This window comes from Drosophila pseudoobscura, chromosome 3 (genome assembly GCF_009870125.1).
Source record: "Drosophila pseudoobscura strain MV-25-SWS-2005 chromosome 3, UCI_Dpse_MV25, whole genome shotgun sequence".
NCBI lineage: Eukaryota > Metazoa > Arthropoda > Insecta > Diptera > Drosophilidae > Drosophila > Drosophila pseudoobscura.
Window position 1 is genome coordinate 12,530,368 of NC_046680.1, and position 22,938 is coordinate 12,553,305.

A 22,938-nucleotide genomic window follows, 5' to 3' on the forward strand; every position below is an offset into this window, starting at 1 on the left:
TTTACCAGATATATTTGGGTTTGAATGAAACCTCATTGATTTAACAAAAATTTTGTAATTATTAAATGCAGTATTATTTCTCAGATACGAGTATATCTAAGTAACTAACCGCTAGTCTTAGCAGTGACCCAAACCCTTCAGCAGATGCCTGCGTATAAGTCCAGCTCAAACCTGTTTGAGGTTCGAGCTCGAGCCTGTATTTGTATCTCTCTGTTCAACAGCCAGTCAACCACCAGTGGACCGGCTTCAGATACAAGACAGTCCTCAATCCCAGCGCTCAATGCTCAATACCTTTCCAACTTTTGAGTTGAGCGGCTGCTGGCCCGCGTCGTTTATCATAATAAATTACGAAAATATAAAAGTCGAATTTCGGAGCTCGGTCTGTGCGGTCTGCGCGGTCTGTTTATGTTGCGTCGCCCTCATCGAAACGGTCGTACCGGTGTTTAAGATACTTTCGTCGTAAAGCACAAATATTTTCCGTGTTTTTCAAATTTCAATCGAGTGTGCGCCCAAAAAATGTTTCGCCCAATGCAAGGAAAAGTGCGGCCAAGCCTCGAACTGGCTGGGGCTTGTAATTAAACAGAAAGATACGGATACAGCCGAACAGCGAGCAAACAAGTATCTGCAACTGTAAACAAGTTAAAGACGAACGCGTCTGAGTGCAAGTGTGTGAGTGTGTGTGTGCATCTGAGAGTGTCGCAATCCCGCAACAAATTGCAAGCAACAATCGAGCAACCTACAACATGCAGTTTTGGATATCTTTGACATTTGCCGTGCTCTTGGGTGAGTTATCAAGCTTCAAGTCCAACAAAAATTAAAGACATATGAACCACAAGGCAATGTACATACGTACATATGTATCTCATGGATACCAGGCGATGTACTGACCGCCTGCAAAATGTCTGTGGCAAAAGTTCATGACATTTCGCTGCACAGGCCAACGAGAGCCGCCACAAACAAAAAAGAAGATGAGTCCCGTCCCAGACTCGCAGTCGCAGTCACTGTCGTTGTGGCAGCCGAGTATCTTTCCATATGAATTGTGGCTTAGTCAATCCGGGGGTTGCAGATGGGGATGGGTATGGGGATGGGGAGATACTCCTTTTGTCTGCATGTCTGCCACACTGCCACGGCTTACTGCTGCTGGTTTTTCCAGCGATTTTCAGACTGTTTGCTGTTGACATTTAAACACTTGTTTTTCTTTACCCAACGAACAACCTCTCTGTCTGTTGCGGTTTTTCTTGCACAGCAAATAGATATAGAAAATAATGTCTTGCCACAGCCAAGTGTTGCTTTAACACACGGGCAGCATACCCCACTCCCTTTCTACCTTCCTACCTCCCTACCTCTCTCTCCCAGCCCCTCCCCTGCTTTACATGCAAAAGTTTTTCGTATAAATTTTTTCGCAGTTTCAGTTATTTTCCTCAACAATTTCTGCAGCCTCAACTTTTTCTATATCTCTTTTTATTTTTTGCTGCCGCTTCGGCTGCTGTTTATTTGATTTATGCGACATAATTCAGGCGAACTTTGTGGCACACATAATTTAATTTTTGCCATCACTTCAACGGGTGGGGGGTTAAGTTGCGGAAGGAGTGGTGGGGCATGGAGCATGGGGCAGCGGATGAAGCATCACCTGCCAGCATTGTTGCCGTGCACTTTTTAATTATTTTTCTCTCCATTTTTCCTGATGGCAAAGTTTTTAGTGCCTCTTGCCTCGCATAGCTTGACTTTTTATTGTTGGCATTTGTTCACCTGTTAATTGAAAACTATTTGCATACCAAATTTGAATCTCGAATTTGTAAGGCGTTAAAAGTTCTGTTTTAAATTCATTTATTGGCCGCGTACTAATTGCCTGCCAAAGAACAAAAGTTGTATATGAAACCATGGATCCATGGTATGGATCATGCATCTGAATCAGTTAACACAATATCCAACGTGTCTGGCTTTGTTTTGTTAATGCCACATGACGAATCTATTAGTGGGCATTGAAAATTTTTGATTATCACGCTGTGAAAATGATCGGAAAATGGTTGGGCTTTCATATCTAGAGCGCCGCCTGGGGCACGGACAAAATGAAAAACTGTCTAGCGAACAATTTAGCCAACGTTTAGATATAAAATTCTCATAAATTGGGATATTTCTCGTGAATTCATAGCAATTTGATTGCTATTCTGTGAATTTTTCGCAAATTGTGTGAGACTTCTCAGATCTCCGCCAATTACTGCTCTGTACATTAGCTGGCGTCGCCGTCGACTGACTGGGTTAGGTCCAAGCGAATTGAATTAATAAAGACAGAAGAAAACAGGAGCAACAAAAGGAAGACTAAGGTTAGCACACCATCACAAGACATCCTGCAGACATTATACGCCCCGAGACAACATCAACAGCTGCCCATTCATACGTTCATTTTTGTATCTGCAGAATACTATTGCATGTTGGTAGTATGTATACGGAGACTTGTAGATAGCCCACACCATTTGCACGCGCTGAAAATTAATACAAGTCAAGCTGCAAAAGGCACACCAGCCGAAAGAAGGCAAAAATAATATAATATCTACTCGTACAAAAAAACCGCCAAGAAGTGCCGTCGGGGAACCAGGGGAAGTAGGCAAGCTGCTAAAGAAGGAATACACCTGCCCGGTGTACGAGTATGTACACTCGACTCCAAAAAACTCTCGTTCCTCTTGTGTAGCAAGAGGCCAGCCAGCGCCAGCCAGCCTACGAAATTAGTTTATACTCGTACCAGTATGTAGAATGTACTCTCTTTGTGGCACAACTGGAAAATTGAGGATGTGGTTAGGCGTTGAAAGGAGGCCAGAGGAGAGTGACAGACGGCGGAATGTACAAATCTCTTTTACCCACATAGAATATGGAAGCTCTACCCTTTAGGCTGTCCCTCCTACAAGTATACATATGTGCCGGCTTACCGGTGTCTAGTACGACGACAGCTCAGATGTGCCAGCTTTATAATCCGCAAACGATTTGCATAGGCAAATTGAATTAAAGCCAAAAACCTCAGCCGTCGTAGTGGACTTAAAACCCGATTTGGTTTAATGCCAAGCCGGCATGTGCAAATGTGTTAGCCTAAAACTTTTGTGCATACTCGTAAATCCTTCTCCAGGCAGTGCATTGAACTGCCGGTCTGAGCCGTGGCTAATCGGTTGCTTAACTTAGCCACGCCGGCCGGACTCGTCGGGTAAGCCACTTGCTCTGATTAAAAGAGGCAGAACACTGAGCCAGAAGTGGAAGTGGAAAAAATGACTGCAAATTACATGTATGACGAACAGGTTATGGGGCTGGGGTTGCGTAGGTATCACGGCACTAAGCCATAAAGAGCAAATGATGTTGGTACTAGCCTACATCTGGCAGCTCTTCAAGCCTGCTAACTGACCGCATTCGGGATAGGGCCAAAGAATGGAGAGCTTCTGTGATGTGTGCGCTCCACTTGGACGGGCTCCAAAGCTATCCTCCAGCCCGAGTGCTCACCTCATTATGGGGCGCAGGGCTTTGGCTCCGGCTAAGGCTCCGACTCCGGCTCCGACTCCTCTTTGATGTGTTCTGCATATCCATTTACATAGATGCTACAGGATATCGAGTGTCCTCAGCCACTCGAAGACTATTCAACTTTGGCCAACTTTTATTCGTAATAGTCGTACTCTCCATCTCACCATTCTGTGCTGCTTGCTCATATTTCTGCCACCTCATGACTGCCACAGTCAGCACAGCTTTTCCCAGGCACATTCCTTTGTTGGAAGGATGCATCTGCAGCGGAAAGTGCCGCATAATTACAACCCCTGGTCTTGGCCTTACCTTCTCATCTGTGAACCACTCATTCCATCTGAGACTTGGTCCCTGCCCTATCGCACTGTTGGGTCCGTCTCCGTCTCCGTCTCTGTCCCCGAACACAACATGCTGGTCATTTGTTTTTATGTAAATAAAATGTGCTTCCATCTTGTTGCTGCGGCCATAAGTGTAGTTTCTGTTTTTTTTGCCTTTCTGTTGGCCAGTGCCCATACACTTTTCGCTGGGGCTGTGGATCTGGCAGCTCTCCTGAAACAGCTTTTGTTTTTCTCGTTTTCATAAACATTTCTATTTGTGCCTGGATTTCTCCATTTTGGTCAAAAAGCGCAAAACATTTTCCTTGATTATTTTTCTGCAAGCTCACTTCCGCCACTGAAAATGAGCCACGAAAAGCAGCAGAAAATTGCTCGCAACTTCTTTTCATTCCTGCCAGCAGTTTCTTTGTGCAATAAAAATAAATAACGGTTTATGAAAATTTGCCAAAAAATATCAACAGAAAACCAAGAATACGTAAAGTGGACTACGATGGCGTGGTGGGACTTTTTCCAGCTCTAGGAACGCCACTTCATGTTTGCCATTGTTACACAAAAAAAAAAAAAAAACAAAAAAAACTTGAGGAAAACACACCAACGAAAAGAGAAAAAACAAGCTAAAAATCTGCCCATTTAAAAGGCGTTGACACTCCCCTCAAATTCTACTCCAACCATCTAAAATTTGTGCTAACGAGTTGTCGTTGTTTGCTCTTCTCCATTGAGATGAGATGAGATGCTATGCGATGCGATGCGATGAGACAGGGCTTCAATAGGCCCCTGTTTCGACGTTCTGGCGTACTCCCCTCTCTGGGTGTTGGCTTTGTGCTAAATTGAACCAATTTTTCGCCATTCTTCTTGCTTTTCCTACTGCGCTTTCATTTTGTTTGTCTTTTCACAAACATATTCTGTACTATGCTGTTTTTCTTCTCTTACTTTTTTTATTTTTACAGTACTTTGCACGTCAAGTGGGTGAAAAACTCGTCGGCGAATGCGATTTCGAATGTGAGTGTGAATGTGAATGCGAATGCGCTTTCAAAGCTCTGCAGCTGTCTATTCATGCGTGCCATACAACTGGCTGTAGCCTGGGCTACGGTTGGGGTTGGGTGGTGCAGGGTCTCCCTTCTTCCCTTTCGCCAGCACCCACCCACAGGCACCACTCGACGTGCCAGGGATGAGCAGAGATGAGCCGAGCTCATGAAATTGATATTGTTGTACTTTATGTTTATGTCGGAATCATAATCGTTAGCCTGAATGCCTATCACAGTCGAGCAATTCTGGTTGCTGATTATAGATGATATGGTATGCATATTTGATTATTATTAATTTTATGGATGCATGCTTTTAAATTCGAAGGAGAATGTAGGACCTTGTCGGGCCTATCAAATTTCTTTAGAACTTATGCAGATCCGACGACCTTTGTGTAATGTTTGATCTTAGAAATAAAATACTTTACAGTACAGGATCCCTCCGTTGATCTGGGCAGACTTTTTAAGTGCCAACAAATGGCGGTCCCGTGCCGCATTTTCTTTTACAGCCGGCACGGTCTCATCTCATTTGGCTTTCCAGTGCCTGCCGCGCGGCAAGTGCAGCCAATGCAGCTGAGGGGCATGCTTGAAAGTGGGCGTGCGTGAGGTGTCAGTGGCACCTACCACGACGACGACGACAACGACAACGACAACGACGTCGACTGCTGCAAGTTGATACTCCTACAAGCAGCCCCCAGCCCGATCTGCCACTGACGTCGTCGGCCGAAGTTGAGGCTGCGGTGTCTGCGCCTGCTGGCTGTTGGATGTTGGCGAACTGTTGACTGGAGCTTGCCTCTTGAGCGGGTGAGGGCGGCTGCGGGCCATGTTGCCATTGCATTTTCGGTCATTATTCAACGTCGTTGCAGCTTGCTGCTGATGCCGCTGCTGCTGCGGCGGTGGTGGCTGCTTCAATGATGCATAATTTGTAGCGTTATATAAATGCGAACCGTGTTGATATTTTTTATGCTAATTGCATGCAAGTAAACGCACACAGGCACAAAGATACGATACACCGCGCTCTGTAATTATACTGCCGGGCGAAAAAAAGAAAGTTGACAGTTAGGTGCCGTCCACGGCATGCAAGATGCAATGGCAGCAGCAACAGCAGCAGCAACTCTTGTCGTTCCTTATGATGCTGTGTAACGTGCCCCTCTGTATGGGTGTTCACTGTACAGTTAGATGTTTGTAGCTGATATATGCAATTATGCATGACGCGCTCTCATCTCCACAGAAATGATAAAGCCAGCCGCCAGGGAAAAAGCTGAAAAGAATATTGGGTTAAAGATGTGTAACGTGCGAAGTGTGCAACATAAAGGTGAGAGCAGCGCGGCCTGGAAGGTATCTGGGCTTTCAGGCCCAGACTGATGTCAAGGCCTGATCAGCAAAGTCCTAGGCTAATGAGACGAGAAATGTTTCCATTTCTGTACCAGCTGAGAGCCAAGGAAGTGGCTGCGACCTTACACTCTTAGAGCTCGAATTATAGTTAATGAATAACTAATTACTCAACGAGTATGAGTTTGAGCACTCACATATGTATATGTACATATGTGTATGCATGTGCAAAGCACCATAAATGCTGGGTGAAACGATCCATAAAAGTTCAGGATAAGATTACAGTCAATTACAGTCATAAATTCTCACTTTTTAGCCAGGACGTAGTAAGGATTTATGGCGCAGAGTAAATAAATAATTGGTAAATATCGCTCCTGGGTAATTAATAAAGTTTAGCTCAAGTTGATGTCGATGGCGAGCATACGCCATAAAAACGATGACTTACTCATAAAACGGGCCAGAAAGAGCCCGCCCTGAGGGATCCAATTCCAGTCGCAATCGAAGCGCTTTCAATAAATTATCTATGCTGAATGGGCATACTCGATGAGCACTTGAATCTGCGATTTCTACAGTCATTAATCTAGTACCCCGACGTGGCGCTGGCTCCTAAACAGTTCCTAACTCGATTTCCCACCGCCCTCCAACCACCCATCCATCCACCCCCCCAGCCAGCCAATTTGACTATGCAAATAGCCAAAGTTGAATGCTCGATGTTTTGCGAGTCGCTTTTCAAGTGCTGCCAATTAACATGGCATGGCAGTGCCAGGCAATCAGCCAACCAGCCCTGCCAACTCGACCTAGGAGCGAGCGTGTGAGTGTGTGTGCGAATCGATATTTACTCAATTAATTTATAACTTCCGCTAGCAGACAGAGACAGATATAGCAGGAGAGACAGAGATTGCGACGGCAAAAGCGGCAGCGAAAGCAGCAGCGATTTTTCATTCATAAAAAAAAGCAGAGAGTCTCGACCAACAAATGTTGATGGAGGGTTGGCCATAGCCATAGTCCCGTCGCCAGTTGCTGTCGCTGGCTGTCAGCGCCTCTTAAGCTGGTTTCCGAGCCAAGCTGCTCGCTCGCTTTCTCTCTGTCTCTCTCTCTCTCTCTATATATCTCTGGTGCGCACAGGAAGCAATCATCGTGCTACAAGTCATATTAACTTACGCTGGGCGCACAAAAAATAAATAAACTACTATATCGAAAAAACAGGCAAAAGCCAGTCTCAGAATCACGGCAAAAACAGAAGCACAACCAGCAAAAGCGGACCAGCTGGGAGCGAGCTGAGAGTTGGGGATAGAGATGGAGATGGCGATGCCGATGCCAATGGAGATGGAGATGGATCTGGATGGACTGGACAAGGCCCAGCATATGTTGTCGAGCAGCTTTGCGCATGCGAAAGTTGCACTCCAAACTATCAATGAAGGAGGACCCAGCCGAACCGAGCTGAAATGAACCGAACCGAACCGGACCGGACCTGGCAGCGGCCCATTCCCCTATTCCCCTCTCTTCGGCTGCCAGGCGAAATGCGAGCAGGTGCACCACTTACCCACACCAGCAGGCATTTCATAATGATGGATGGCCAACACAGATACACCACACATACGCACACAGATACTGCTCATATGAGTCTGTGTGTGTGCTTGTGTGTGTGTGGGCATGAGTCGCGCCTAAGCCGGTTTCGAGCAGCGTCAGTTGCCAGTTGTTTGGGATCGTTTTTTGTTTGCTTTTTGTTGCTGTTGCTGTTGCTGTTGCTATTGCTGTTGCCTCAATTAAACTGCCAGGGACGTGGTCGAAAACCCACAAAAGTGTACGGTAACTTTTGGCCCAAAAAAGAGCGACAGATAAAAATTGAATTAATAACCAGCCGCGACAATGTGAAAATTGTTTAGTTCCCCGACTTTTCAATTTGCTGTTACAGATGCCAAAAGAATTTAGACCTCATTTTTCGCACTAACGAACTTTTCATACACTTCGCAGATCACATGATTGATGGTCTATCGGACTTCGGAGCTCACGGGGGTTCAGACAATGACAATAATAGGAAGTCTTTTCGAGGGATGAGGGCGTGAGAAGACATGGTAGGGACGGAAATTGATATTTATGTTGAGATACGAGATACGATACAAGGGGAAGAATGAGAAAATTAAAAAAATGCACGTACGAGGGGCAGTTTTGGTACTAGTATTGAGGGTCTCAATAGTTCGTTATTCTGTTAGATTCTTAGATCATGATTAGATTAATTTGCATCCCCAACTATCATCGTGACCCCATTGGCTTATACATTGCCCAGGAATCAAACATTTATCCGATGGCTGGCGGCTTTTTAGATTGTTAGATTGAATTTGTTTTGGGTCTGTTTCGTGCCGTGTTAATTTTGACAAATGAACATTTTGGTTGCTGGGCATGGGCATGTAGAGCACTATGCCAGATGGGGTCTCTAATTTTCGGATTCTGACTAAACTCTACTCATCGCATCGCAATGAAACGCGCTTCGGTGTCTTTGCTTAATTACGGATGGTGGATAGAGTGGAGTTGGCCTTTTGTCTTCTATTTTGTCTTGGCCTCAAACTAATCAGCTCGAAGCCATTAATCTGGCTTTGGTGTCTGCAGCTCGATTATCTAACTCCCAGAGAGGAGTTGTGGCCGAGCGTTATGGTCGAACGGTTTTCCAAACGCCGCCGGATAACTTGAATTTCTGGCTCTTTGGTGACGGGCGACTGGTGCCTTGTGACGCCTGACTGGCTTTGTAGTTCTCATTTTGTGCCTAACTGGGGGTCGTATAAAACCTCATTATGAGCCAAAAGTGCAAAATAAAAATGGGTTTTATGTCCCCCCCATTAAAATCCGTGTTAGAGCTAAAATGGGAACCCATGACAATTGAAGATACTCGTGCGTTTGTGGCCGGCCCGCATCTGTTCACACGCTGCCTTCATAAATCTCGAAAAGTTAATGAACGCATCCTTGAAAATATAAATATACAATGATATCTATACATATGCGTGCATATATGTATAGGTACTGCCAACATTGTGGCCGGCAATCAGTCGGCCATTAAGTTTTATAAAAACAAATGGGCGAACACAATCCCACAGCTCTCGACAAAGTTTCGAGCTGCATACATAAATAAAATTACGAGAAAACCCCAACAAGAAACCAAAAAAATGAATCGAAAAGTTCGAAGCCTTCCACGAAAGCGTGCGGGTACACGGCAATAAAATAAAAATTTGGAAAAAAATGTATCCACTTAATGGTTGTAGAAAATACGATTGAGTGTGTGTACTAAATATATTTGAATACTCAGGTCGCATCAATGAAATGTATCTTTGGAAATTGCAATATGTTGAGGTATTTTTTATAGATTGTGTCGAATGTTTTTATGATGCTTGCTGCTAATTTTAAGATCGCATTTGCATAGTTATGAATTGCTTTATGGATTTCCGCTCAAATAAATTACAATATCGTCGCATATTTATGATCTGATCAAGTTCAAAATGTTGTTTCATTATAGACCAAACTGTTTTGGCGGTTTGAAAACATTTCGTACATTTTTCTAAACTAATTTCGTCGCACAAAAAGTCGTCGATAAAGTTCAGAGCGGCAATAAAAACGGCAAAAATATGTTGTTTGACCTTTCGGTGAGACAGGCCCCGACAAGACGGAGCTGAGGCAATGTACCGCTCTGGGCCCAGACATTATAATTATGCAGCTGCCACATACACAGACCGATCGAAGGAGGGGGGGCCCTGAGGCTCACGGGGCAGCCGCCGAGTGTGGCATGCAATCGACTCTGTCTTGGCATTTCAGCTAAGCGACAAGTGCAGCCGTCGTCGATCGCCGTTGTTGGCCAATTCGAAGCGGCATTAAACTAAGTCGAGCCGGGCCAAGTCAAGTCGGGCTAAGACCAAGAATCCAAAGCCAGGTGCGTGCTTTGGGTTTGCAAAACACTGACAGACCCAGACCCCTCACTCCTTTCCTTACCCATTCCCATACTGACACTCCGGCTTGGGGAACCGCTCCAGCTAAAATTTAAATTCAGTTTAATATGCGCCGCGAACTGAGGCAAAGCCCACGTCTTTTGAGGTCTTTGTAAGACCATTCATATGGCGGTTACCATTCATAAGCCCCTAGTTTTTCTCCCTCTCCATATGTCTCTCTTTTACCTTTTCAAAGCACGTAGGTTGTGTCGATGCCGATGACGGCAACGGCAACGGCAACGGCAAAGGCATTGGCGATGGCGACGGCTCTGTTAGTGACTGCGCCTGGAGTTGGTTCTTGAACTGGTTTTGCTTTGATTTCTTTATGAGTCTATTGCTGGACCATTTTTTACTACTTTTGTCCAGCTAGATTTCTCATTCAAATGGATCTCTCTCTCTCTCTCTCTCTCTCCCTCTCTCTTTGTCTATGAGAGTGTATGGATGTGTGTGTGCAAGTTCTGCCTAAAGACCAGTAGTTATTCCCCAGAGTGCTGTGATCCCAACGTGGAATATTAAACTTTTCCGGGATACGAAGAGACGAGAAGAGTTCTAAATTAATTTTCACTGGCAGGGCAAACTTTGTCCATTCGAATCCCGCCAAGTTTTACGATCCTACTAAATAATATTTTGTTGCATATTTTAAGGAGCCGCGCATAACTTTCCATTTCCTTTTCTTTCTATCTCTTCACGGACTAATTTATTTTCATAGAGCCTGAGTTCAGAGCCGTCCGAGCCGGCTTTGGCTAGGTGCTCTCTACGAGTTTTATGATTTTCAATTTATGACTAATAAAATTTGTCAATTTTTTTTTTACATTTCTGTTATTGCTTTTGTTGTGGGTGTTCAAAATCTCTTAACCCACGCAATCGTCAGTTGACAAAACTGGTTGGTCGAGGGGGGGGTAGGCGACTGACAACCGGACCAGCGAGCGGTTTCGTTGAGTGGCTTACAGTCGTAAAATCATCAAAATCTATTACAGTTCTCTCTGCGTTTCCCATTTTTACGATTCCCAGCAACGGAAAAAATTGATTTTTATCCTCTTATTTAATTTTTGATGGGGCTTTTATAGTTTTCCCATTATTATTTTACCTTTTGCCAGCTTTAAAACATTGAAATCCTTTTTGGACTAAAGCTTCCTGCGAGTACTATGGCATGCCCCGCGGTTTAGTGTATAGATGGATTTAAATATACAATTCCGCTGACATTTCTGACAAATTCCAGCCTCGACTTAATTTAACTAATTGCCAAAACCCGCATGACCAGGCCGCAAAATACTTTCAGTTTTCAGCAAAACCCGAAAAAAAACATAAATTGCTACTCTTTTTGGGGCTGCGGCTTGGACAGCGATTTTTGTATAAATATTTCTATGGCAAAGTCGAAAAATAGTTGACACAACCGAAAGGGGCAGGCATTTTTGTATTAATTAATTAAAGATGAAAGTCCCGAAACTGTGGGCCAGAGCGGAGAGGGAGTGGAGGGAGAGTGAAGCTTCACTTGAAAACTGAGGTCACATCTCCATCGAGGGTTCGTGTTCATCTAAAATGCTCATGAAGCAGAAAATAATTAATGTTAATGCCTCCAAATGGAATCGGTGTGGGTCTAGCCTGCGTCTGGGTCCCATCTCTGGTCTCTGGGCTCTCTCGGCCGATCTAATTTGTGCGGACCGCAAAGTTCATAGCAAATTAGTTGATTAGTTTAACGTCGAAGAGGCTTTACGGGATGGGGGACAGTCCGTGCCAGCGCCCATGCCCGTGTACATATCTCTGCCCCTCACTTGGCTCTTAGTATTTGATATCGGCCTGGCCACATTTGTTCAGCTGCAAATTTTATAATTCAATCAGTGCTCTCGCACACACAGCTACAGATACTGCCGGAGAGAGAGAATTGTTAATGCGGCAATTTGGGTGAAGAAAGCGGGGCATCCAGGGCGAGCAGGAGTTTGGTAAACAGCAACATTTGGAGGCCATTCAATGCGGAGGTCGTTATTCCCCCGCTATCTCCCGATCTGCGTGATTCAAATGCGTTTTATTGTGAATTTATTAAGCGTGCCCAAGGCGAACATTAAATGACAGTCTAAAGGGGATGGTGAAGTTTCGGGAGAGATGATTAAGGCGTGTCCGGGTCAGCAATAAAGTCAGCCAGGACCACAGAACCACAAAACCAATGCTCCAGCAATGGGCTCCACAGACACACTCACGACTATGTATGTACATATGTACATTCGTATGGCAAGCAAAAGAGATTTCTCCTATTAGATAAGATATTCTCTAAATAGATCTCCAATTCCAAGGGCCTTAAAGCTGATAAATCGCTGTGAAATCTTAGAATGAGGGCCCTGCTTGATAGCCAAATCTACTATGACTCACTCTGAAATGCTTGCCACAATTTGTCAACTCACTTCGATTGGATTACCACTCAAAGGCCGACTGTCTCTACCATAGACAAATTTCTTAGAAGAGGGAAAGCCCACTGCCAGAGAGACTCAGAACCGCTTGAGAATGAAGCCAGCAGAGCGGATGATAAGCCACATCACATGTGATTGGCCTCTTCAAGGCAACCCCTGTTGAAAATAATTGTTATGGCCATGCTGAAATCCTTTCCCTTGACATTTAAAACAATTTGAAACACTTTGCCGAGCGCTTAACATAGCTGACAACAAATTTGACACACACAGAGCCGTTTTAATCAATTTAATAAAAGACATTTGTTCAGTTAGCACACACAAAAAATGGTTAAGAGGCGCAGCAGAACAAACAAAAAAAATTTAATTAAATTTATAACGCAAAGCCGCAAAACCCAGAGAGGAGATTTATGTGCCCGTTAATTTTGTCAAAGCGTTGTTGTTGTAGCTGTTGTACAGGCTAAGTGTCCTGCCGGCTAAAAGGAGTGTGCACCACCGCCACACACTCCAACAACTCCAGCCACAGAAACAGCAACAGCAAGAAAAAAAACCTCACCGGATTTCCTGTGATATGCCACAATATTTTCCATTAACGCGCTGAAGTTGCCCCAAAGATTCAAACACACACAGAGATCCCCGCACCGAGAAGAGAAAGAGGCAGAGAGGCGAAATACAACTGGAAACTGGTCTCGATAAGGAGAAGAAAAAGGGAAGGAAAGAGGAAAAACAAAAGGCGTATAGGAGCTAAATGTGCGTTGGTCCAGAGACTACTTCACTCTGGATTGTCTCTCGCTCTCTCTCTCTCTCTCTCTGTCTCTAGGCCCGACTGCCTGCCCTGCCGCACTTGCCTGGCCTGTGCCAGGGTCTCCCAGAGAGACTCCCAGTGCCAGCGCTGGGCGACAGACGCTGGGCTTTGTATGAGTTAATGACTTGTAGATAGTTTAACTTACAAAGCAGCCAGAAGGCCCCAGCTTTGGCCGATACACGAAGGAGCTGCTAGTGGGCCGCAGGGAGAGGCCAGACCCGGCTGGGCCGGGACCTTCGAGTACGTTGCGTTGACCATTAGTGCGACATCCGGCGATGCGTTGCGCTTCGCTGGCCAATGCCACACGTCGTACTCGCTAGAGATGTGTAGAATCATAGAATTGAAAATGATTATAATGATTGCGTGCCACACCACTGTCCTCGTGCGTGACTCACTATGAAATGCAACCATCTCTAGCCCAGCCAGGACCACGTTCAAAAACTATTAGCCGGCTTTTGAGGCCAGGCACACTCACTTAACTTGTGGCCAGGAAGAGACATTGGCATAGGCTCAAAGCGAGCACAGGATATGGACTGTACCCTGATAGGCACAGGCGCAGGCACAGGCACAGGCATCGACATCATCATCGGCTGTGAACGTGGGTTTTGCGGTTAAGAAGTTAGTTTAGCTTGTGTACAATTTGTGGGCCCAGTTGACAATTACTGGCCCCGTCTTGACCACTGGCCAGAACGGGGCTGTTGGCCGAAGGAACCCATGAATGAAATGGTAAACCGGTTGGCCCTCTGCTCATCTTTCGTTTACTCTGCACTCTACTCCATTTGACAGAGTGCATTTTGTACTCTCTTTCATATCTTTTCTTTTGCTTTTCCTTTTTCTTGTTCGTGTTCCTTTTCTGCTGCTGCTGCTTCTGCTTCTGCCTCTGCTTCTGGTGCTTCTTTGCTTCCTACTGTCACACTTCAAGGATTTCTTTGTTGCCACCATCCTGGCTTGCATATGTGTGACAATTACCCACTGCTTATTGTCTTTTGTTCGTGCACTCGGGGTTGGTTTCCTACCAACATTTTGTTGCCCTCTTGGCCATCCACATCTACCCGACTCCCGTCGGTCGTAACTGTGGGCCCGTCCCTCTGTCCGTCTTCCTCCCTGGGCCCTGTCTTCCTCCCGTAATGACACTAAATGAGTTGTACTCGTATGCACATTGCTGGTCGGTTTGTTGTTGGCCCGGTCTGTTCGGGGCTGTGATGGCATGGGATGGGCTGGTCTGGGCTGGGTCTCAGTTTTCCCTGTTTTTGTCGTCATTGTCAGTGCAAAAACCTGTCAAGTTGTGCTGCTTTTTGTTGGATTTTGTCGTCGGTTAATTGCCGCAGGAAGTGTTCTGCCTGTGCAGAGTTGGTCAACTGTCGCTTGGCTTAATTGCTTGAACTTTGGCCAGCAGAAAACGCAGAATGCAAATGGAGGCGCCCTCAAAAGCAAATGACAACCGACCAACCAACCAACCAACCAACCATCCAGGCAACACGAGCTGTGGGTGGCCGCCACATCTCCACATATCCGCTGTGACCAAATCCATATCCGCTCCCATCACCCTACATTTGGGGGAAGGGAAGGGGTCGTTTCAAGACCATCTTAGAGCTGGATCTCCAGCTCCCCATGTCCGTTGTCTTCTACGACAAATAATCAATTAATCCACTGATGAAGTCCACGACAGAAATGTTTACTTTGTTTATTTGTCGAGCCATTTGTAGGCTCCGAGTCCGACTCACGCAGCGCCCGCAGTGCGCACAGTGGCTCGAGAGCGGATGGTATGGGATATAATCGTTCCGCCATTCACATTAACCTGTTTAATTGAGTAATGTTCGCTGAAAAGGAATTAAACTTGTTTGGATTGGGAATTAAACATGTTATTGGAGATTAGTGCTTGATAAATGGCTAATTCATTAGAGAATCTTTCCGAAGAGTTATTTATTAATAGATAGGGTGACAGCTGTGCTTAGCTAAATAATTTATTAGTCCATAATCGTACAGACCTAACTAAGAACGTGTCTGAGAAATGACTTATGAAGAGTAACTTCATAGCGTTTTGGGTTTTGTGTGTTCATCCACTCTTATGGCAAAACTTTCTCCGCAGTTCTCTTACCCACACGTGGGCGATATCGTGGACTACAGTTACCCATAGCCTCGTCCCAGTGTGCGTGTGCATGTGTGTTGTCAATGCTTTTATATTACCTATGTAGATTGCTCTAATGCTGATTAGGTCGGCGAGACCCAGACACACGCACAACACTCTTCGTCTAAGACTGAGTGAGTAGGCTGTTCAATTTGGTATCGAACGTGGCCGGGTCGTTTCTTTAAGACATTTTAATGCTAATGAGCCGCAAGCTGTAGACCTACTTTGGGATAGGTGTGGGCCGATACAGCGTCGAACAGACTGCGAGGCCGGAGAGAACACAGAAGATAGAAGACAGAAAACAGACAACAGAAAAAGGCCGACTGATGGAGGGACGAACGGACAGACCAGCCCGACATATCCATGTCTCAATGACAGCCTGAGAGTAGTACCTTGACACATCGGGGCAGAAAGGAAGCAGAGGAGAAAAAAGTTGTTCCAAATTAGTGCGATGTGACTGAGCCTCGTCGTCGGGGCTTACGCTCAAGTAATGTGTATTTTATGTGTGGGCCGTAAAACTGGGTGACTGTGCAACGTTGCCTGCCGCTGCCGCTGCCTCCGACTTCGGGCCGTTCTCTGACTCTCGCTCTGGCTCTGACAGGTCGATGTCGATTCCGATGCCAATTGAACTGTTCCCATTGCCGGTGCACTTGGCAAACTACGTGAGCAAATGTCGAACGTGCCGATTAACCATGCGAATTCCCTTCTCTCTCCCTCAGCTTCTATCGGCTGCAGCAGTGGCAGCAGCCTGGCAACAGTTACGGCCCCGACTACGGCCGCATCGCTACCTGCTGTGCAGAAGTTCCGCATAACGCCGCACGATCTGCAAATACTCGAGGGCACGGACACCCTCCTGCGCTGCGAAGTGTCCGCCCGAGCTGGGAAAGTGCAGTGGACCAAGGACGGCTTTGCACTCGGGTTTTCAGCGGTCATACCCGGATTTCCCCGCTACTCTGTGCTGGTGGATGCCCAGCACGGTATCTACAATTTGCAGGTGAAGAACGCCAGTCTGGAGGACGATGCGGAGTATCAGTGCCAGGTGGGACCTGCTGCCGGAAATCCAGCTATTCGAGCCAACGCCAAGCTAAGCATCGTGGCCGCTCCCAGTAGCATTGTCATCGAGGGCTTTGCCCGGAACGCCAAGGTGGAGGTGGTGGAGAGGCAAAACCTGACGCTGCACTGCATCGCCGAGAACGCCAATCCGGCGGCAGAGATTGTCTGGTACCAGGGCGAAGTACCGATTACAATGGGTAAGTCCGAAGTTCCTAAGGCAGGTACAAAGTGTTCGATTGGAATTCTAAAAGCTGTTTTCCCATGGCAGTTCCCATTGTCTCTGTGAATCAGACGTCTCCCAAACGATTTACGACCAGTTCGACACTGCATCTGCAGCCACGATCCGATGACGACTACAAGGAGTACTCTTGCGAGGCCCGTCACAAAGCACTGCCTCCCGACGTACCCATGCGAGCCCAGGTCCAGCTTTCTGTGCTGTGTAAGTGCCTTGTTTGCACCACCACCCCCGAGCCCTGAATGTTCATTGACCGCTCTCCCCCTCCCAAAATCACCCTGCAGATCCGCCCGGTCCACCATTCTTTGAGGGTTACAGTCAGGGTGAGAGCCTCCATCGGGGGCAGGAAATGCAAATCGCTTGCCGCAGCCGCGGCGGTAATCCTCCCGCACAGCTGGTGTGGTATCGGAATGGTGTGGCCATCAACTCGCCACAGCGCACCTCAGGACGTCTGTCGGAGAACGTGTACAAGTTCACAGCATCGGCCGAGGACAATGGGGCGAATTTGGTGTGTGAGGCAAAGAATCTACTGGCAACTTCTCCCCTGCGCGCCGAACTCAACCTGACGGTCTTGTGTAAGTTTTAGGAGTCCTCCCGTAGTTTGGTCCATTCTCAACTTTACACGAAACCCTTCACAGATGCACCCAAGGATGTTTACCTGAGTGGCGCCAACCGAGCCAAGGTCGGCGACTCTGTGGAACTTGGATGCGTGACGGCTCCCTCGAATCCGCCGGCCCGCATTAGCTGGTCCATGAACGGCCGCCCCCTGGCTAATGGCACTTACAAGACGACCAGCAGCTCCGACGGCGGCTGGGTGAGCAGCTCCAACATCAGCCTGAGCATCGACTCCCAGAGTCGCACCTTCATTGCCGTCTGTCATGCCTTGAACACCGAACTCACCCAGAACGTGGTTGGCTCACACACCGTAAATGTATTATGTAAGTCCGCGAAACGTTCCCGCCAAAGAAGGTAACTTATTTGAAACATCGTTATGCCCTCCCTAGACGCTCCATCACCACCCTTGTTGACGGGCTACAACGATGGCGACATACTCATCTCCGGATCCATACTGAAACTGCAATGCAGCTCCGCCGGCGGCAATCCGCCGCCCACACTCCAGTGGTACAAGAACGACAAGCGCGTGAACGGACCCTCCAAGGTGGTGGACAGCAAGATAGTCTCCGAGCTGTCGCTCTTGGTGAATGCCTCCGACAACAATGCTATCTACAAGTGCGAGGTCCAGAACGCAGCCATTGACATACCGCTCTTTGCCACCAAGACGTTGGGTGTCCATTGTAAGTGACCCAAGACCCTGTGCCCTGACCATGACTCAAATGAATCGACTCCGCCCGTAGTTCCCCCCGAGACGGTCAAGATCAGTGTGGCGCCAAAAAACCTGGTACCCGGCATCCGCGCAAAACTCATCTGCGACTCGAGCTCCAGCAATCCGCCAGCCAAGATAAGCTGGTGGAAGGATGGCATTCCCGTCGAGGGTCTCAACCTAGCCAACAAGCCAGGCCTCTGGGGCGGATCGGTCTCGACCCTGGAGATGTATGTCAACATCACCCAGGATCTCGATGGCATAATCTATACGTGTCAGAGTCACAACGAGGTCTTGCAACGGAGCGTGCACGAGACCATCAGCTTGGATATTCTCTGTAAGTAGAGGTGCAACCCTGACAGGGAATGGGAGCTAACTGAGCTCCAACTTCTTTCCCCAGATCCGCCCAAGTTCGAGGGCTCTCAGACCACCACCTTCGTGGGTGTTGAGGGTGCCCCCTTCCATGTGGAGCTTGTCGCCAGCGGTAACCCCATGTCGATCAGCTATACCTGGACCAAGGATGGTCTGCCTATTACCACCAATACGCTGAGCGGACAGCGATTGATCTCCGATGGACCGCGTCTGAATATAAGTCGGCTCAGTCGAAATGATGCGGGTGTTTATATCTGCGAGGCGCTTAATAGTCAAGGAACCTCTCTGCTGGAGATCCAAGTGGCTGTAGAATGTGAGTAAAAATAGATTTAATAGGCCCCCTCCAAGCGATGCTAAGTCTTTCGGCTGTCTTAGATGCCCCCACCATCAGCTCGGTCAGTGAGGGTCAGAGCTTCATGGCCGGCCAGCCAGCGGTTTTGGCCTGCCACATCCAAGCGCGTCCACTGGATGCCTCTCATGTTCGCTGGACGAGGGATGGCTATGACCTCAGCACTCGCACCACCTCTAGTTTTGAGAACGGCACAGCTCTGCTGCAGATTGCCAGTGTGGAGCGCAGCGACATCGGGAACTTCACGTGCATCGTGGACAACCAGCGGGGACCACCAGCCGCGGAGAATGTACTCCTAGTAGTGCAAAGTAAGTAATGGCCAAGAAAGCCTTAAGATCAGTCCTAAGTTTTGCCTTCCCTTTCCATCAAAAGCTGCCCCGGAGATCGACCATACGCCCGCCTTCACCCGCTATGCAGCTCGCCTCGGAGTCAGGGCGCAGCTCATTTGCCGAGCCCTAGCGTCGCCCCAGCCCAGTTTTATTTGGCGGCGACACGGCAAGGACCTGAAGATGCAGCGCCGCAACAAGTTCAAAACCCTGGACCGTCAAGTGGATGCCCTGAACTACGAGTCTGCCTTGCTTATTGAGAATACCTCAGCGGATGACTACGGGCAGTACGAGTGCGTGGTGCGCAACGCCCTGGGGCAGGCGAGTACAACACTAGAATTCAGTAAACCCAGCCGGCCAGACACTCCCCTGCAGTTGAGGGTGGGAAATGTCTCCGACACGGGAGTGGAGCTGATGTGGAGTCCAGGCTTCGACGGAGGCATGCAGACCTACTACCGACTGCGCCTGAAGCAGCACGGAGAGGACAAGTACAAGTATGTCGACGCCAAGCCTGGCAACCTGAACATCACGCTGGATGGCCTCAAGCCAGGCGCCACCTACTACTTCTCCGTGATGGCGGCGAATGAGGCTGGAGGTAGCAAATTCATGCCCGACATTAAGCTCTCCCTCAGCAAGGGATCCCAGCCCCATTCCGCGGAGTACACGGAAAAGGACGAGTTGCCCAATGTCATGATCATCGGCATCACGTCGGCGGCCATGGTGCTGTTGGTCCTCAATGCAGCCCTCGTTGCTTGGTTCGTGATACGCCGCCAGAACAAGTCCCAGGGCGAAGCGGAGCCAAGCAACGATGATGTCTACTCCAAGGACGACAACCAGTCGGTCTATAAGGTAAGAGCTCTCACAATAATATCCATGACGAGTCCATCCACTGACCAGTCGCCCAATCCTAACCAGCTGCCCATCACTGCTTTGCAGGCGGATGTACAGAAGAAGGCCGCCGCCTCGACCTATCTGGTGGAGAACGTGGACATCATCCAGTCGACGGCGTATCCTCCCAAGTACCAGGAGAGCTCCATGTGCACACCCCACTATCCAATGTGCAACCCGGACTTCACGCGAACCCTGCCAAACCCCAAGCGGCATAGCCAACGGAACAGTGCCACTGGCATGATTGACGGAATGCCCATGCGCTCCAAGGACGACCATATGCTCATCTCGAATGGTCTGTACATACCATCGCCATCGCCGGCCTCCTCGCTGGTGATCAAGGGCAGCTACATATCGTCACCATCGCCGGCGCCACCAGCCGATGGCTCCTACTTCAACATGAGTGACAAATACATGTCCTATCCGCCAGTGGTAAGTTCTTATGGTCATTGAGATATTGGATATTGAGAGAAGAGAATATTTCACAAATATATTCTCCAAGCCGCCAATTACATGTTTGGGAAAATGTATCCCAAACTATTAGTTCATTATGATAATGATCTAGATAAATTTGGAGATTTACCCAACCCAACTTCAACAGTTATCTATGTAGTATAATAATAACCTGTATTTACCGCATGCTCATTCCACGCTGTATTTTCACTCCTCTCCTCCACAGACCTACTAGGCCATGCAGAGCGTCAAAGACGGCAACACTCCAACCAAACCCAGCCAAACCCAGCTAGACTGATTGACATACATCAAACATAATTACCACACAGATCTGGACTTCGTATGATAGAAGCATTTCGTGTTCATTTGGTTTCGTTTGGTTGTTGGCTGTTGCAGGTTTTATTGCATTTTGTATTGGATTTTATTATTTTGTATTTTTATTTTATGTTTATAATTATTACTATATGACGTTGATTATTACGGAGCGCAAATGGAAGAAACATGTTGAATGTGTTTTGGAAAAAGACATTTGCATGCGGCGCTCGAAGGCTGTGATAAGTACCTGTGCCCAGAGCCCTGGATACGTTGGCATCACCAATCAGAAACCGAGATACTCAGAGAACACGCAAGCCACACGTCCGCCACGTAACCAACTCTGAGTCCCGGGCCCGAACATCAATCTTGGGCCCTGGCTATTGGTTTGGCCATGGGGCAGGTGCGCCAACCCGCTCTACAAAAATGCTTGCCCTCCAACTCCCCATTTAACCAGAAAACCCCAACCAAAAAACCAACAACCACAACAGCAGCATTGGTAGAAACAAAACAAAACAAAACGAAAACAAAACAAAAACAACACAACACTCTCAAAATATTAATTTGTAGTACGTTTTATCGATATTAAGTAGTAGGAATTACGCATTTTAGCATCTAGCATAAATATTAACGAGTCTGCTGAGTCGTGACTCATTCTCATTAGCAGTTGTTCAAGTTTAAGCTATAGGACATACCGATATCTACTATCTACTTATGAACATATAAACACACATATACACCAGGCCCGATAAGCGTAAACGATTTTCAACGAAGTCCGATTCGAAATCACCAAACCAGAAAAAAACGAAACTTCAATTAAGTAACAGAAAATAAATCACAACTTTAAGCGTGATTTTTGATAGACCTAAGACTCGATATATATGTACATATATCGTAATGTATTTAAAATATACGTATTTACACAAACCAATCCCACGACTTTCCTTTTATCATGCATGACAATAAATTATATACATGATAACGAAGGATGATCCGAGCACGCGTGAGCGCCAAAAATTATGCTAAAGAAATCTACGAATACAAAAACCGATAAACATGTTAATTACAAACTAGACTTCAACGAGCATTTGCATTTAAATCGAAAAAAAAAACAAACAAATTAAATATGTGTATAAATCAAATTTCATTCAATACGACAATTATATATACATACATACTATGATATTTAAATGTAATTAATATTTAAAATATTAAACGTAAAAAACTCGAAAATTCCAAAAAAAAAAAGAAGAAAAAAATACAGCAAATTTTTGTAACTTCAAACAAGAAAAAATATTTGAATAAAAACTACAAATTTTTGAAAACTAAATATAAAGATACCCATATATTTTTTTTAATTGAAGTGTGGGGTTGAAAAAACAAATTTTCTGTTCACTTGTTTTTGAAGAAGCCTTTAGTAAATGAGTTTTCTACCGACTGCCTCTGTCTCCTCTCCTGCATCATTATAATCTCTTTAAAGTCTCCCGTTAGAGCGACTGCCATCGATTGCCATCAATCAGCGCTCGGAGTCCGCTCATCATTCTGGCCAGAGGGCTTTCTCCGAGTGGGCGTGCCAGGTTGCACCTTAAATACCGCCTAATTGTTTCGATTTTTCGGGCCCAGACACAATGGCGGCATTTTGTTGGAAAGTCCTATTAATTAATAGCGTCGCCGCTTCGCCTAATTAATGGAACATTTAATTATACATATTTCCTAATTTATGATAGACGGCATTAGCGGATCGCGGACATGGTCTGGGTCTGGGTCAGTCAGCTTTCACAGCCTCAAGATGTGAGTCGGCCTCGGCAGGTGGTCAGTGGGCAAACATTTTGTCAGAGCCGGAAGTCTGAAATCAATTTCTATCAAAAATTGATGAAAACTCTCATTGAAGCAAGCAAATCTCATGTTGTGAATTATTTGATTATTTTCCATTTGCTTTTATATATTCTGCTGACTGGCCATGATTCCATTTTAATTATTAATCAATTTCATAGAATTCGTTGCCCTTTCAATTTTGGGTTTTTGTAACTAAATAATTTGCTTATGCTGCTCATCGATTTGCATTTTCCACAATATTTTCGGCTTTAGTTTCGGCTATATTATTATTATTCCGTTTGGCCTGTTTATTATTTTAGTTCA

At 46.5% G+C, this 22,938-nt stretch overlaps 1 protein-coding gene across 2 annotated transcripts; it reads left to right on the forward strand.

Moving 5' to 3' along the window:
* Positions 1 to 219: 219 nt before the first annotated feature.
* Positions 220 to 21,898, forward strand: hbs (hibris). 2 transcript variants are annotated; one of them, XM_001360977.4, is made up of 12 exons: positions 220 to 783; positions 16,210 to 16,740; positions 16,812 to 16,982; positions 17,063 to 17,353; positions 17,417 to 17,716; positions 17,783 to 18,073; positions 18,134 to 18,436; positions 18,500 to 18,784; positions 18,847 to 19,128; positions 19,193 to 19,995; positions 20,062 to 20,466; positions 20,714 to 21,898. In XM_001360977.4, exons 1-12 carry the CDS (start codon positions 744 to 746, stop codon positions 20,720 to 20,722), a joined length of 3,711 nt encoding a protein of 1,236 aa, XP_001361014.2. In that variant the 5' UTR covers positions 220 to 743; the 3' UTR covers positions 20,723 to 21,898. The 2 variants fall into 2 exon arrangements, with proteins under 2 accessions (XP_001361014.2, XP_015039964.1); XM_015184478.2 differs by having other exon boundaries at positions 20,083 to 20,466.
* The last annotated feature ends 1,040 nt before the right edge of the window (positions 21,899 to 22,938 follow it).